Source organism: Rosa rugosa, chromosome 7 (genome assembly GCF_958449725.1).
Source record: "Rosa rugosa chromosome 7, drRosRugo1.1, whole genome shotgun sequence".
In the NCBI taxonomy this organism is placed as follows: domain Eukaryota; kingdom Viridiplantae; phylum Streptophyta; class Magnoliopsida; order Rosales; family Rosaceae; genus Rosa; species Rosa rugosa.
The window spans coordinates 15907107-15923296 of record NC_084826.1 but is presented as its reverse complement, the minus strand read 5'-3'; the positions used below and the strand labels follow the sequence as shown (position 1 = coordinate 15923296).

Below are 16190 nucleotides of genomic sequence, written 5' to 3'. Positions count from 1 at the left end.
AGAGGCAGAATCCATTTTGGCATGAGCTACTCCCACATAGTGGTTTAGGCCCAGTTGCACGCACTTCTGGATTCAAGAACCTGTCATGAACGTTGTCCCCTTTCTAGACACCATTTCACATAGGCTATACTTACTAAGATGAGAAAGGTCATAAGTGTGAAGACAGTTCAACAAGTGTTAATAAAAGCCGCCCTTAACCTTAAGGGACCTGAACTAGGCACCAATAAGGAGTTTAGGCCAATATTAACAAAAGAGACTTCACCTATTCCGTTATGATTCACAACCCCTTTACCAAATTCAACTTCTTCTTTTTTTTTTTTTTTTTTTTTAACTATGAAAATAAAAGTAAAAAACTGAAAACTGACAGGAAATTAACAACAAAGCAAGGAGCTAGCAGCGACACGTTTGGCTAACCTCTAGAAGGTCACGGGGGTGTCCATCTATGCTTTTCTCCAAGCTCCGATGTGTCAAATGTTATAGTATGAAAACCCCTCTTGTGAGAGCTTGTAGGAAAGGAACAAAAATACTTCGCATCGAAAACTTGGGAAAAATTTGGCTCGTAGGAGGAGTAATCTTGCCCCCCAAGTATCTTTGTTGGTTGGCGAAACATGATCTTCAATTGCACTTTTGGAGATGAAGATGTTCCAAGATCGGCTTTGTCGCCAACTACCATGTCATAGAACATGGTGTCTTCAGGATTAGCCACAGATTGGCCATTATAGACGACCACTTGCTGGTCTGAATTCTCCACATCAAGAGCTTCACTTACTGGATAATTGTAAACAAGAGTTAACTTGTATTGATGATACTTAAATTTACAGTTGCGAAGGACAACTTGGCCACTAGAATAATTGTTCTGGCCATTCATGCAACGTGGGTTGTAGATGTGCCCTCCACATATATCAAAGCCACCGCTTGGCCTTGAAGAATATATGAAGAACTTCAAGTTGAATTGATTAATAAAGCCACATATTGGCTTCTGTAGACCACAACTTAATTGATAATTAAGATGACCTTCTCCATGCACAGCCTCTGTGTAAGGCTGTGACTCACCAGTGAGACCCTTAGGTTGATTGCCACCTATAGGCAAGTTAGTCTCAGAAATGACCTCTTCGCGAGCAGCTTCTTGATGTTCCAATTTGTCTTGATGCGAACTGACTTGAGTAGCCAAGCTGGAACCTTCTTTGCGCAAGGTCGCGAACTCCGATGAGGTCTGTTTGAGCTAGGTCGCAACGACATTCATCGACTGCTGGTGGTTTTCTTGGGCTGGTTGGGTCATGTCGGCCAGTTGCTCCCAAGTCTGCCGCGACTCTTGTTGGGCCGATTGGAAAAGTTCATCCATCCTCTTCTGCTGCGCCGCCAGGACCTTTTTCAAATTCGCATAATACGAAGCAGTGTTCTGTTGAAAGATCGCAAGTCGCTCCTCTATGCTCGCATTCTCCGGGACAGTTATGCGCACGAAGACAGGCATGATTTCAGGAATTTCTTTTGGTAAAGATTTTCCTCTGGCATCCCAATGATGGTGAATACAAAAAGACTCTAGTTTAGTCCCACTGGGCGTGCCAAAATGTTTGTTTTGAAGCCCGGTGGTTGAATGTGCTTCAAGAGAAAAAACTTCTGATGTAGTCCCACTGGGCGTGCCAAAATGTTTGGCTCCAATTTTGCTGCAGCTGGTCAACAGTCTCTTTTCTTGCGCGGACGTGCCAGCACGTTTCGGGTGCGGTCGTCGGGGGTGTCCCTTGACCTGACTTCTATCAAGCGATTGTAGACGAGGAGAGCACCAACCTGTGGGATTCTTTGTGCCTCGTGGTGAGGACTTTGCTGAAGTTTCTTCTTGTTCACAAGTCGATACTCAATATTGCAGATTGAGCAGAGCGAAATCACCGGGAAGTATTGAGATCTTGCTAAAGCGTGACTTTAGCTTGGCTGGGTTGCTAAGGCGTTACCCTTGCTTGACTGGTTCTGTAACCGTTGTGGTCGCGGCACTACCGTCGGCTCCCGATGAGACTAGGACCGAAGCACGTTGACAGAGGGTTTGGTGGCACTGAAAGTCGGCTTCTGAGAAGACTAGGACTAGGAGTGTGATCACCGGTAAGAGAAAGAGAAGGAGAGGAGTTGCTCTTAGAGAGGTTGCTCTAGAGAGAACTTAGATCATCTTAGAGATGTTTTGATGTTGTGAATGTGTTGTCGGTGTCGGTGTTTGGTCGTGGTACTATGAGTGTAGATCATCCTGAAAAATTTTCAGAGCTTTATTCCATGCGGTTGGGCTGGAAATGTTGCTGGACCTCTTACAGGTCCAGTTTTCCAGTTTTGCTTCTGTAGAAAATTGGACTGATTGTTTGAAGGCCTTCCACTCAAAAATATCTCTGGTACTCTTCATAAGAAATGATCCTTGGGCTGTCTAGAATGGACCTGCATAGTTTCAGCTCATTTCAAGTTCATTTGGTTAGTCTGCCGCCCCTTCTTCCTTGTTTAGCTCGGTTTCTCCTAGCCGAAGTAGGAAAATGTGCTAAAGTTGACTTTTCATGCTTCCATGCTTCCATAGTAGGCTTGCTTTAGCCTCTAAATGTATATTTCAAACTTGTCGACAATATATAGCTTGAGCCACTGACATTGGCTCAATTTCTCCAAGACGTGCCTTGTCAGGCCAAAATGTTCATTTTAGGTCCAAACAGCTCGGACAGTCGCAAACTTATGCTGGAAGTGTACATATTTAATCTTAATATGACAGTAAAGAACAAGTACTACCGAAGAATTTGTAGGGGCGCGGTTGGGTCGACTTTGCTCTGCTAGGGTTTCTCTGCCCTAGCCGTACCATTGATCGAGTTTGCGACGCGATGGCGGAGGAGAACACGGTGGCTCCTTCTGCACTTTCTGAGGAGGCCATTGTGAGCCTTGTTGGAGGAGAGGATGCAATCCATGATTCATTTTTCTACCTTTGTGGTCGGCTTTTATCCAAGAAGACAGTGGTGATCCCGTCGTTCTCGGCGGCGATCTCCAACGTTTGGGGGTTGAAGGAGAGAGTTCTGATCCGGCAGGAGGAGGAGGATATCTTTGTCTTCCAATTCAAGGATAGAGAGGTAAAGAATCGGATTCTCTCCGGCGGTCCATGGTTCTACAACAACTCTATGTTGCTGCTGGCAGACTATGACGGCGTTTCAGCTCTCGAGGCGGCTTCGCTGCATCTCCTGGAGGTTTGGGTGGCAGTGAAGGGGTTGCGCATTGCTATGCTCAACGAGAAGGCCTTAACCCTAATTGGACGAGCGTTGGGTTCCTTCGTTAAGGTTGATCAGGGGGCGGTGCAACGAAAGGATCCTATTCAAAGGATCCGTGTGGTACAGGACGTCCGGCGGAGGATTTGGGCGCGGCGGACCTTTCAAATTTCTCCGACGGTCTCGGTGTTGGTGGAACTCCAGTATGAAAAATGTCATGGGTTGTGTTCGGCTTGTGGCTTCTTTGGTCATGGAGGAGGTATATGTGATGGCAGATTGGAGGCGGAGGCGCGTGCAGCACTGGTTCTAGCGGGGTCGGACCACGCGGTGGAAGCAAACCAAGGTGGGTTGGCGGCGTCGGAAGCGGCGATTTCTGGGTTGGTTGTTGGGTTAGAGATGCCGGCGACGGTGGGACTGGATGCGCCGGAGGTTTCTGGGGTGGCGGAAGTGGCTGGAACGTTGGTGTTGGGATCGGGTTCGCCGGCCGCGGGGCGTGCAGAGCTCGTTCCGGAAAATTCGGCGGGAAACCCTAACTTCAAATTAGGGTTGACCCCAAGGCCAGAGTTGACTGCGCTAAGTGGTGGGCTGGGTAAGGTTGTTGGGCTCAAACCTGGAGATGGGCTCGTGGACCGTGGGTCTGCTTTGACTTTGGATGGGAATGTTGGTGGGTCAGATGCACTTGGGTCAGTTGTACATGGGACTGAGGCTATCTACCCAAAAACTTTAGGGATACGCAAATGGTGCCATGGTGAATGGAGTATGGACAAGCGACATAAGCCAATCTTGGCCGAGATCCCTCATGAATTTCATCTTGGTGAACTTGTGGAGGTCCCGATTAATGTTGGGAAGACTCCGAAGAAAAAGGGTCGACCTAAGGGTCGTCGGAATAAGCCAAAGTCTCAAGATGGAGAGCTGGAGAGCAAAAAGACCAACCTGATGCTGAGGTTGTTGGATGCTGAGGAGCCTGAGGCAGGGACCAACTCCGACCCCCAGGGGAAGGAGAAGGTACTTGCTTAAGGTACAAAATTTCAAGACATTCTGAACTTCAAGCCTTCTCAAGTGGGTGTGACCTCTATATACTTTCTAAGATGTTTCTAGTTGATATGTGTACCACAATTAAGTGCTGGCAGATTAGACTAGATGAATGATTTTGCCTTAGGAAGTGAGATTATTCTTGCTTAGTTTGTTGGCTTGCTGTTTTAGCGAGCGACCATTTAGACTTTAATGAGTTTAGGTGTGACTTAGATAGGATATCCGGTTGTTCCGGCTCTTCTTATGTAAGTTCTGTTAGACTCTGGCCTGTTTGTTCATGGCTTTGATATCTAATAAAATCAAATCCTTTCAAAAAAAAAACAAGTACTGCCACAGAAGAAAAGATGAGAATTATGGAAGCAAAACATACCTCAAGCCAAAATCACAAGACCAAGGTACATGGCTTCACAAAGAAACAAGAAATATATATTAAACCCCTACAAGTAAAACTTAGTTAGAAAACCCAAGAGATGTACAGCACAAGAGCATCCCTTTTTGCTAGTTCAACTAGAGAAAGGAAAATGCAGATAAAGCAAAGATAGAGAGAGGAAACTATCATAGAGAAATCCTATCATGATAAGAAGCTCACCAAATGACACGACCCGATCCACAACCAATACAGCAAGGAGTCAAGGACAATATTCCTCTGCAAATTTCTCAACATCACTAGAATAACTCTACGGGATATAAGATGGTCGTAGACATCTGCAGCATTACATGTATAATTAAATGCATCTACTAATAGTTAACTTGAGAATCAAATGAGTGAAATCTACATCTCAGTGGTTATGCGGCACAACTTAGCAAGAAAATATATCAATATACAGTTAGTTTTAAAGTAACTGATATATAGCAAGACAACCTCTATTTATAATTGAGTATCCTTGCCAAAGTTCACATAAATATGATAACCTGAAAAGTATTTAGCAAAAAGCTTCCACTTATGATCATCAGGCAGCTAGTCTTGGGTTTGACACCACACTTCCAAACAACTAAATAAACAAACCCCAAACATTATGTATGAATTTTGTGCAAATGAAAAACGAAAACACTTGAAACTAAACTAGCAAATACAAAATTACAAATAGTCAACTGAGACTTGGACAGTAATCCTATATGAAAAATAGATAAGAAATTAAGTAAAACGCCTAAAAGGAAAAGGCATACCTAGTATCATGGCCAACAAAAGTTGCTTGTGTGGTTATCATAATGTTTCGGATCATCAATAAAACTAAACCAGAACCCTTATTCCTCAATTAAAAGAACAATCCTTTAACTTACTTTTGGATCATCATGTTGGAGAGGAAAGATCCCACATTGGAAAAATGACAAATAAAATATAACTTATAAGTGGGTGGATCATACCCAATTGTACCGAGGCCTTTTGTGATTAAAACCCAACACCTAATGGGCGGTGAAGTTGGGACAGTATCAGTACAATGGTGGGCCACGGGCCACACTTGTCGCTCTTTAACATGGTATCAGAGCGGGTCGCTCTTCAATACGTCGCCATCATGGACCCGGATATGGGTTCATTCATTAATTGATTCACCAATCTCCTCTCCAATCAGGGACCTAGTTTGGGTTCATTAAATTGGCCATCGGAAGTTTCCGATTGGATTATTGCCAAGTGTCCGATGTGGGCCTTGGATCGTTATGTGATTGGTCAAGTCTCTAATGTGGGACTTGTGACCCGATTTCCAATGTGAAATTGGGTTTGTCAATTAATTCCACGTGCATACCTAGAGTTAGGTTGCACGTGAGGGGGCGTGTTGGAGAGGAAAGATCCCACATTGGAAAAGTGACAAATAAAATATAACTTATAAGTGGGTGGATCACACCCAATTGTACCGAGGCCTTTTGTGATTAAAACCCAACACCTAATGGGTGGTGAAGTTGAGACTGTATCGGTACAATGGTGGGCCACGGGCCACACTTGTCGCTCTTTAACACATCAGTGTCCTGAAAATTGCCATGGAAAGTATTGAAGTTCTCTCTCCATGCTACAAACATAGTCTGAGAAAAAAGAGATCATTTGATTGAATTCTATACTCCTAACAAATTGAGTAAAGCACTTCTAAAGAAACAACAATCAAGGATCAAGATGTCACATGAACTCGCTTGCTTCCTTTTGCTTTACTCATTCAAGACTAAAAATAAGCACTTCTAAAGAAACAACAATCAAGGATCAAGATGTCACATGAACTCGCTTGCTTCCTTTTGCTTTACTCATTCAAGACTAAAAATATTAACAGATTATGGCATGGAAGTTTGAAACACTGAGAATATATATATATATATATATATATATATATATATATATATATATATATATATATATATATATATATAGGCGGGTTCTAGAGCTGACGTCCGTACTTCGCTAAAGTGCAGACGTTGCTGCTTCTGCAGCGTTTCAGGCGGCGGCGCGGGGCTTGCCGGACGGAGGCCGGAGGCATTCCAGACTACTTCTAGGCAGCAGAGACTAGGTACACACCACCTCTTAGAATGGCACAAGCACGGCAATTCCAGCCCATAAGATCACCTCAAATGGCAGGACCACAGGAATCGCCATCAGGAACCTCTCAGATGGCAGGACTCGATCACCCATCATCAGCTCCCTCTCAAATGGCTGGACCATATCAGCCATCATCTGGACCTGCTCAAGGGTCTGGATCACACCAATCCCCATCAGAATCAGGGACCCCTCAAATGACGGAACATGTAGCAGCTACTTGATTCTTAGGTATTATCTTATTGATAAGATGCCCATGCATTTGTGTTTTGTGGCTTAGCCGATGCTTCATCATTGTTATGCACTTATGCCCATCCAATTTCATTACTTCACAAACAATATGTGAAGCTAAAACTAGAAAAGGATTATATAGTCCTTGTTTATTCCCCAACAAAATTTAAGCAGCTATATAAACATGATTATACCACAAATCCAGAAAACTATTCCAACTAAATAAACATGATTCAGAACATTCGACTACATCACAAATCCAGAAGACTATTCCAACTAAATAAATGAGTAAAATGACCGTTACAGAATGTGGTAGCCCAAGATATTAGATGCCATCCTATTCCCTCTGCTATGTAATGTTGCACTTAACTTTCTGAGCATTTAACAAAATACGTCAGTAGCCGGACCGACAATTCAAAACTGATAAAAAATAGTCAATCAGAATAAATAGAGATCTACATTAAGAAGCAACAGTAACTGTCTAACAGATAAGAAATATAAACATGCCACAGTTTTGCAAAAACCAAACCATTTTGATATAAACTTTGGCCTCGGTGCCATTTACAATCCCACTTCAAGTCATACTACATGCTATCCTATTCTAACATATACATCCTGTTGAATGATAACTGATAAGTAGTCAATTTTGAATGCTGATAAGAATGATATAAACCATTAAGTTCAGATAAAGAGAAAAATTGAATTAAACTTCAAGAGGCTCATCCAATAACCTTGTAGAGACATTCAGAAAACCTCAAAATAGAAGAAGTCAATAGTACCCCTTCAAACAGCAGAAACAAGGTGAAACAAAAAGCGCACGAACATATTCATTTTATAGTACAGAGCCATATTACATATCCATACAATCTGTATTTGCATCCCATACTGTTATCAGACAAATATACACAAGGATCAACCAAAATACAACATGATAAAGCTTCAAGGCACTTGTATGACAACTCAAGCTATGAACAAAAGAAAGAGCCTGGATCACCCCTTTATCACTTACGCTGCTTCTTGCAAGACACCATTGGCGTGGAAGGATCAAATTGTTGTGACTGCTTACATGATCGCTTTCGATAAACAAGACCACTTTTTCCAGATGAGACGAAAGCAGAATCAAGAAACTGCTCATCCTCCATATATAACTCTAGATTTTCTTTCATCAGCAAAAAATCAACTTCATTCTCAATAAAATCAAACATAAATCCCATTTGGATAATCTTGCTCAGTGCATCTGCAGCTGTGGGTCTTGCATCTGCTAACAGTCCTTGCGCCAGTTCATCAGCAAAAGAAGTAACAAATTCTAGATCAGCTTTTCCATCTTCATAGGCCAATCTATCAATCAGTAATCGCTGCAAATTCTTCTCCCAAAGAACCAGCTTTATTTTCTCTACCTCGACTGTTGTACTCGCAGATGGCATTAGTCGATAGCAGACTTTAATTGGCTTGTCACTCTTATAAACTGACAGCACGCTTATCAACTTTGCAGCCTTGTGTCTCTCTTTCAATGGCATATCTACCAAAGGACCAGCAAGAAAACCCAGAATAATTTTGATTAAACCCCTTCTGATCAGTTCATTTCTTGGTTCAACCTTTTCCAAATGATCTAATGATTCCATGCCACTCACATTATACTCAACTGATTGAGAAATCCTTTTAACTCCAAGGCAATCGTAAATTTTACGTAGCCTTCTAGGAGGAATAAAAGACGAGCTGTTACTCTTAGGAAACCAGACAAACAAAGGAACCTTATCACAGCTTGAGAAGATAGTTTTCAATTGCAAGTCATCAGCAATGAATACTTCCTCTCTGCTCATCACATATATTTCCCCAACCATGGACGAAATCGTGGCAGGTAATTTGGTCAACTTCTCCTTCAGAGTATCTTCTACATGTTGATTCCAGTTGTCGAATACACATCCCCAAAACGAGTTGCACTCTTCAACAGTCACTTGGAAGTTATCCCTCATAGCCCATGTGTTCCATAGCTGCAAGTAGTCATTGATGGAAGGATGTTCTGCAACTCCAAAGGCTGAACAAAACATGGGGAGAAGCTCTTTCTTATACAACTTGTCAAGACAAAAAAAACGAGAGCCAAAGAGATTTTTCCTATCATGAAGTACGCAATCCAGAGAATTAACCCATTCACCAGTACCCTTTGGGTCAGGTATCCAAACCTTAGAGTTGCATTTATCTAGCACTTGTGGACTCCAGAAGAACTCAGTGAGGAAGCTATAAATCCTTGTTATATATGCCGTGTCTGTCAGTGACAAAAGAAGCCCAGAAAGAAGAGAACAAACCTCGAGAGGATCTACCTTCACACCAATATCTCTCAACTGATTCTTGTATAAAGAAATGTCAGTTCCAGTAAAACTTTCATCAATTGTTGGTGCATCTGATCGCTTCAGAATACCTTCCCAGGCTGGATCAAACAGAATACATTCTTCAGGCGTTTTGTACCCATTCCTGATCTTTAGACACCTGCTTTTTGCAATGTTCTTGACAAAGTCACCCAGCAAGGGGTCATCAAGAGACCTCGACTTCAGGGACTTGATGCACTCTAGCAATGATATAAATCCATCTGCAGAAACTAGCTCAGGGTCAATTGGGCTGCATAGACCTTTAGCTACAAAAAGAGCTCCTCCTTCAAAATCCGTGATGGCACCCAGCATCTGGAGTTCATCCTTGAACTTATATATGCCAAGACCATAATAAATATCATCTACGAGAGGGAGATCCACATACAACAAGATTGATCCCCATTTAGAGCTGAAAATAATGGATTCATTAGGAGTCTTATAACCATGACGTGTTTTCAGCCATTTCTCACACAGCAACCAATTCAATTCAGGGGACTGTAAAGACATCGTTTGACTGATTTCTCTAATGCAACCTAATAGAGACAGGACATTGGAAGGCGCCAGACCAGAAGAAGACAAGATTGATTTAAACCGAGCAGCAATCGTATTACTTACTCCAACATTTCCAACCACCACTCCAATGGCTTGCAACTCATCAATGAAATGCCTCATTTCATTTCCATAGTACAATTCATCTATGGTAGGCACCTGAAGAACACTCAACAAAGAACCCCAACAAGGATCAATAAGGACAGTTTCTTCAGGGCATCTAAAACCAAAAGTTGTCTTCATCCAAGGTTGACATTTAATCGTATTAATCAAACCAGCAGCTCCACTTCCCAAACATCTGATACATTTAAGAAGCAATAAACCACAGCTACCAGTCATCGTAGACAGATTTGGAGTCAATATTACATTCTGTGCAATTAATTTTTGCACCTCCTCCCTGTCATATTCAATCTCAAGTAGCCTTAAAACAGATAAGAAAGATCTTAATCTGCTACCATAGAATGCTTCATCAACAATAGGAAGATTTGTAACTTTTGAACATGTTTCAGCTTCTATGTCAGATGGCAAGAGAATAGATCCCTTAGAAGCATCATAGCCATGATGAGTCTTCAGCCACTTCTTCTCCTTCATAACAGACAACCAATCCTTATCCACCATCCTTCTTCGTTTAGAGAAACTAATGAAATCCAGCAAAGCAAAGCTGAACTCTTTGCTCATTCCCTGAGAGGTAAAAGACTTAAAGTGATCAGAAACCAGCTTCCTCACAGCTTCTGATCCAAGCCCCACACCAAGAAATTTCAATTCATCTTGATAAAGAATGATTTGATTCTCATAAAAATCAACGTCTATAATGGAGATATCCTCCATAACATGCTTCATCATATCAAAAATAATTTTCCCTGTTTCATTGGGAAGAAAGGCCCGTCTTGGAGAAACATAGCCTGTATATGTCTTCATCCATTTTCCATCTCGAATGCTTTCAATGAACTTTGTAGGTAAACATGAACCCCTAGTTCGAAGTAATCTGATCCAATCAAGCAGTAAAAAGGCCTGTTCGCTTGACAGTTCATGAGATGTTATCTGCAACGTTACATCTGGAGGGCTCAGCTCTGGTAAGTCCACAGCTTTACTGTACTTGGAAACAAAATTAAGAAGCTCTTTCCTAGGAGTAGATTCTCCTAGGAACATACAACTTTTGGAATAAACACCCCCTATATCCACATAATTTTGTTGCAGAAAAGGATTCTGAGGTCCAAACAACTTCACCCATTTGCTTCCTAGTGCATGGACGAGAGTGACAGTCCTTTGCATTTGAATATTGCCAGCCCCATCAATAACTGGGATCCTTTCACAGAAATAATGTATCTGACTATCATTAAGGAAACATTTCTTGTGGGCGTGATAAAGGAAACTGGCCAATGTAACTGCAAGAGATGGTTCCTCAGTCAATACATGATTCCAGAGCAAGGAAGCATAATCATGTGTTGTAAATAATTTCACTCCTGCATGGTATGAAAGCCAATTGTAGAGAGATGAGCTTTTAAAATGATTTGTCTTTTCATTATTAACAATTTTTGGATACTTCAAAAGAGCTTTCTGTGTGCTATTGGGGACCAAATACACGTTAATAGGACATCCAAGCTCCATATTGCACTTGTTCAGCCATGAGTGAAGCTCTACCTCCAAAGAATATCGAACCTTTAGCATCCCTGCTGTGGTGGTTTTGGTCATTGTACTCAATTCTGAATTCCCTTCCCGATTGATGTATTTAATAAGAGGTACACGGTCAATATGATTCGAGAACTTTTCCTTATTATCAGCAATGAAACCAAGTAGTTGAATATAGACCTCATCAGATAACAAAACAAGATTGCAGGAGTTGATGCAGGTTGTGTACCAAGCACCACTGGAAGATGTCACACCTAGGAACTCCAGAACTGCACTGTATTTTTCAATATCCAGATATGGATGCAAGACCCTCTTCAATGAAGCTGAACCACTTGAAACAGCCCCTTCACTTCTAATTCGAACCAGTAGGTCCCTAAATTTTGGCAGGATCCGATGTGCACATTGAGGCTGCAGGAATAAACACTTACCAGAAAATACTTGACAGGGCACTATCTTTAAATCTTGCAAGTTAGTTCTAATAGACTCTCTTAGGTTGCTAAACTCAGGAATTGGTGAATCTTGAGCAGGTAAAAACTCAAATGGCTGACTTATGGAAGGAAACAGAGAGAAGTCTTCCACACAAGACTGAAAAGCATTCACAAAAGCTGGAGGGACACATTTAAGAATTCCCAAATTCCATACATTGTCCAACATTATAGATTCTCGTGAAGAAGCGAGGATGAAATCTGCTTGAATTATAAACGGAAAGTTTGTAACCATCGCTGTGGGCAGGAAAGCAAATATACCAACAGATGATGTTCCCCTTCTCAATCTTTCTCCAAATGGGAAAGCAAGGGTGATCACCCATTTCTCCACATCCATCCTTATACGAACTTTATTTCTAGGGTTTACAGGAAATTCCTCTCTCCATAAGTAATACTTGCACAGCTGCTCAGCATCACACATCTTTTCTTTGACTGAAAGTTGAACAAATCGTGACTTGGCTGTTTTATCACTCAACTTCAGATGTTCAGTCTCACTAAATATAGAAATTGTGGAGACACCACCAGCTTCTTCAGGATCACACCCGCGTACATATAGCCGCTTTACCTTGGACAAAAACAAGAGAATCTCTGGGTGCAGCTCTGACAATTGTGCTCTTACCGCTTCCACCTTGTCAAGCTTTAGAGGAAGGATGAATGTAGTCGTTGGCAAGATCTTCTCAGACCCATACACATCACATATGCTTGACAAGTAAGGCTTTCCGGAAACCCATTGAGGAACTACATACCCAATACCACAATCCTGGTCTGGTTCTTCATCAAATCTGACACAATATCCATTGCTAAATATGTGCGGTTGTGAAGACACAAGAAACACACTTTTGAATCCAATTCCTGGAAGTAAAATTGTTATATAAGTTCAACCACATAAATCAATAGTAACTATTATAATGCATTCAACATAAGTGTGTATCCCCAGGAAACATGTCCTGACCTTCCCTCATGCTATATGAGTTGACCCAGAAAAATCAGTGTAACTATTGTTAGTCCACTCAACACAAGTGTGTATCCACAGAAAACATAGAAGATCAACTCAATTAGCTTCTTCTAAAATTTAGTTTTTCTTAAGTAGTCACCTTATGATGATAAAAATTTCATCATAAAGAACGCACGTAACTCACTAACTAAACCACTAAGCTACTAAAACAAAAGAGCTTGCTGACAGGACAACAGAAACGCAAACTAGAAAAGTTTAGGAAGGTCTCAATTCCAAATAGTAAATTACCTTTTTCTCCAATAAAGCCTTGTTGTCTCTTCCCCTTCTTGGTAGAACGGCCTATGCTGCATATGGAATCGATGTTCTTCCTAGTAAAGCCAACCTCATTGTTGAAAACGAGCAGAGTAGCAGATGCTCCAGACCCGGTTATGTCTTTCTTGGTCAGCACAAATTCCAGCGTTGGCTGTACACCTTCTTTGTACTCATTGTCCTCTGCATTCTACATCCAGTCAAAACAGAAATCAGAAGCCCATACTTCATTAACAATCCTTCACTAGAAGGAAAAATCATAAACTGAAAGTAAACGAGCAAAGACGTAGCTAGCTACCTGTATGAGCTCCATTAGGAAATGGATGTCTTTCTGATAGAGCTCGGCAGATAGACTAGTGACTGCATGGTGCAGATCAAGAGTTAAGGGATTTGAGTCTTTCTTCCCTATGGAGAACTTTTGGGTCCTGATCTCTTCTATGTGAAGTCTAGCAGCGTCTTCTTCTTTGGTCAATACAGAGCTTATAAAAGCTTCAGTTGAGGAGCTTTCCATGGTTTTTCTGCATGCAATGCCCTGGAGAGAGAGAAATAGAAAGCAAAGCACCAACAGAAGAAGAAGAAAAAAAATTAAGAATTACAATTACAAAGTAAAATGAAAAAATACAAAAGTAGTCATTTTTTGAGTTCAGGAGGCAGAGGAAAGCAGAGCAATACCGGGTACCGCTAAGAAATCGAATCGTTTCGGATGTGATCAGAACATTTGGGTTTGGTTTCGTCTTGGTTATTTTGTGCTCCTGGAGGTTTCACTTGAGAGACATGAAGAGGGAGAAGATCTCTCTCTTGGCTTGGGTGGTAGAAAAAGTAGTATAGACTGTATAGGAAATGAAAGTTGTAATAAATGATGACATTGCGTCTGCAGTTGTGCATGAAATAAGACGTTTGACAAGACGAGACTGATGAGGGATAAGGCCGCCGTTTGGGTTTCGTGCCCTCGTTGAAAAAAAATGAGAAATTTTGATAAATGACCAACTTTAGGTGCTTGAATTGATTTTTAACCATGTTTTTATAAAGAGTTGAAAAATGACCATGTGAAGTAATCAAAAGTCTTAACTGCCCTTAATCAAAAGAATAGAAGGATGGATCAAACTCTCTCCCTCTCTCTCGCTCTCCTCATCTTCCTCGCTCGTGCTGAAGTGGACAGCGAGAATCCATTGATCCGTCTAGTCATGGACGGCGACAATGAAGGCCACCACCACAGTCACGACGGCGAATAAGTACAAATTAAGCTTTAGAGAAACTTTCAAAATGGTTAAAGTGGAGTTATTACAGTCGAGTGACTCGATTATCGCCACCGCAGGTGACATGAAACCAAGTACAGGGATCAACTAGGGTCGGATCCCAGCTTTGAAGAACGAGCTGCCACAAATCGGAGTCGGGAACTCAGCCGACGACGATGAAGTTGGGGAGGACAGAGCCGAGAAGAGGGTCGATGCGCGAGAAGTGGAGATCGCTTGTGGATTCTGGAGGAAGCAGGAGAGAGAGAGGGTCGAAGGCCAATCACTGTTGTTCTTGGAGAGAGAGGATCCAGCTCCAATTCGAAAGTTTGGTTATGGTCCGGCTCCCACTATTGTTTTTCGAGTTGGATGTAATGATGGAGATTCTTGGTTTTGGTGGAGTGTGAATTGCGTGATGATTATAATAGATTCTCAAGGCCCTCACTACTCAGGTAAAATCCGAATAGATTCTCTATAGTTTGTGGTTTGTGCTCTGTGTTGTTGAGCAAAACAATGAAGTTGATTGAGAGTTTGTGTTCATTTTCAGATCAAGGATATGGCATGGAAGGCCTCAGGAGCCTACAAGAACTGCAAGCCGTGTTCGAGGCCGTGTGGCGACCACCGCAACCGGAATTGTGGGGATTCCGATACAGCGTCGGAGTCGGTGAAGTTCCACTACTCCTATCGGAGAACCGGGAGCTCAAATTCGACGCCAAGGCTGTGGGGGAAGGAGATGGAGAGCAGGCTAAAGGCGCTTTCGAGCGGCGAGCGGACGCTGAGTCGGTGAGTGGGATGACTGAGTCTGAGTCTGTGGACGCCACGCGCACAACACCACCACCCCCGCCGTCTCCGTTAGCCCGTACCCATGACACAACCCAGCAAGGACCCAACTCCAATCTGATCCCAACCCCATTTGCATAATTGGATTCATAGAATAATGTAAATAACTTAAGCCAATAAGGACATTTAAGTACTTTTGACCTTCATTTGGGTTAGATTTCAACATATTTAGAAAATAAGGTTAGAAGTCAATTTCATGTTCCAAAAGTGGTTATTTTTCTAAATTTCTCAAAAAAAATAAGTCCCAGATAGTTCTTTTTGCCATATGTTTTTCCGGTGAAAATTACCTTAATGCAGATGTGAGACCCATCAAAATATACCTTTTTAAAACTAAATCTTTATAATTTAAGCTTATTCATTTTTAAGTGAGACTTTTTTATAACTAAAGCTCTATAATTTAAACTTATTCATTTTTAAGTAATTTCTAAAATATTTTGAAATTAGATTTTACTTATCTTTAACAAAAAATTTATTGACACTCAAAATTTTCGTCAAAATTGGAATTTTGGACCTTGGTTTAGAGTATGTTTTATGTCTGCATCTCTATCAGTCACATCAGCAAAAGTCATATTTGCAATACCTTAATCCTATAGCGGCGAATCCTAAACTTAAAATTTAAGGTTAGTAATGATGTTTTTTTTTCTAACGTGACGTCAGCACTTCGAGTATATCTTATTTGGATTTTGTCAACCAATGATCACAAGTCATAATCTTAGAGTTACACACCTCAAGCTTTTTAAGCTACGGTGGAGGTTTCTTTCATCATTGCACTAGTTAATATAGTTTTGTTGTGATAGTTTTTGAGCCTGCAGTGAATTGATATAGCAGCGATGTCTTC

General features: G+C 41.5%; 1 protein-coding gene across 1 annotated transcript; it reads right to left on the bottom strand.

Moving 5' to 3' along the window:
* Positions 1-7810: 7810 nt before the first annotated feature.
* On the bottom strand, positions 7811-14080 carry LOC133721696 (uncharacterized). The gene is made up of 4 exons (XM_062148379.1): positions 13953-14080; positions 13579-13812; positions 13260-13470; positions 7811-12868 (listed from the first exon to the last, which is right to left on the bottom strand). The coding sequence occupies exons 2-4, from the start codon at positions 13789-13791 to the stop codon at positions 7992-7994; spliced, it is 5301 nt and encodes a 1766-aa protein (XP_062004363.1). The 5' UTR covers positions 13792-13812; positions 13953-14080; the 3' UTR covers positions 7811-7991.
* Positions 14081-16190: the final 2110 nt, after the last annotated feature.

Excerpts from the sequence above, each read along its gene's own strand:
- LOC133721696 (XM_062148379.1), bottom strand. The coding sequence starts at position 13,791 with ATGGAAAGCTCCTCAACTGAAGCTTTTATAAGCTCTGTATTGACCAAA. Across the intron at positions 13,471-13,578 it reads TCCTAATGGAGCTCATACAG|AATGCAGAGGACAATGAGTA; the intron begins GTAGCTAGCTAC and ends GACTGGATGTAG. Across the intron at positions 12,869-13,259 it reads AGGCTTTATTGGAGAAAAAG|GAATTGGATTCAAAAGTGTG; the intron begins GTAATTTACTAT and ends TTTTACTTCCAG.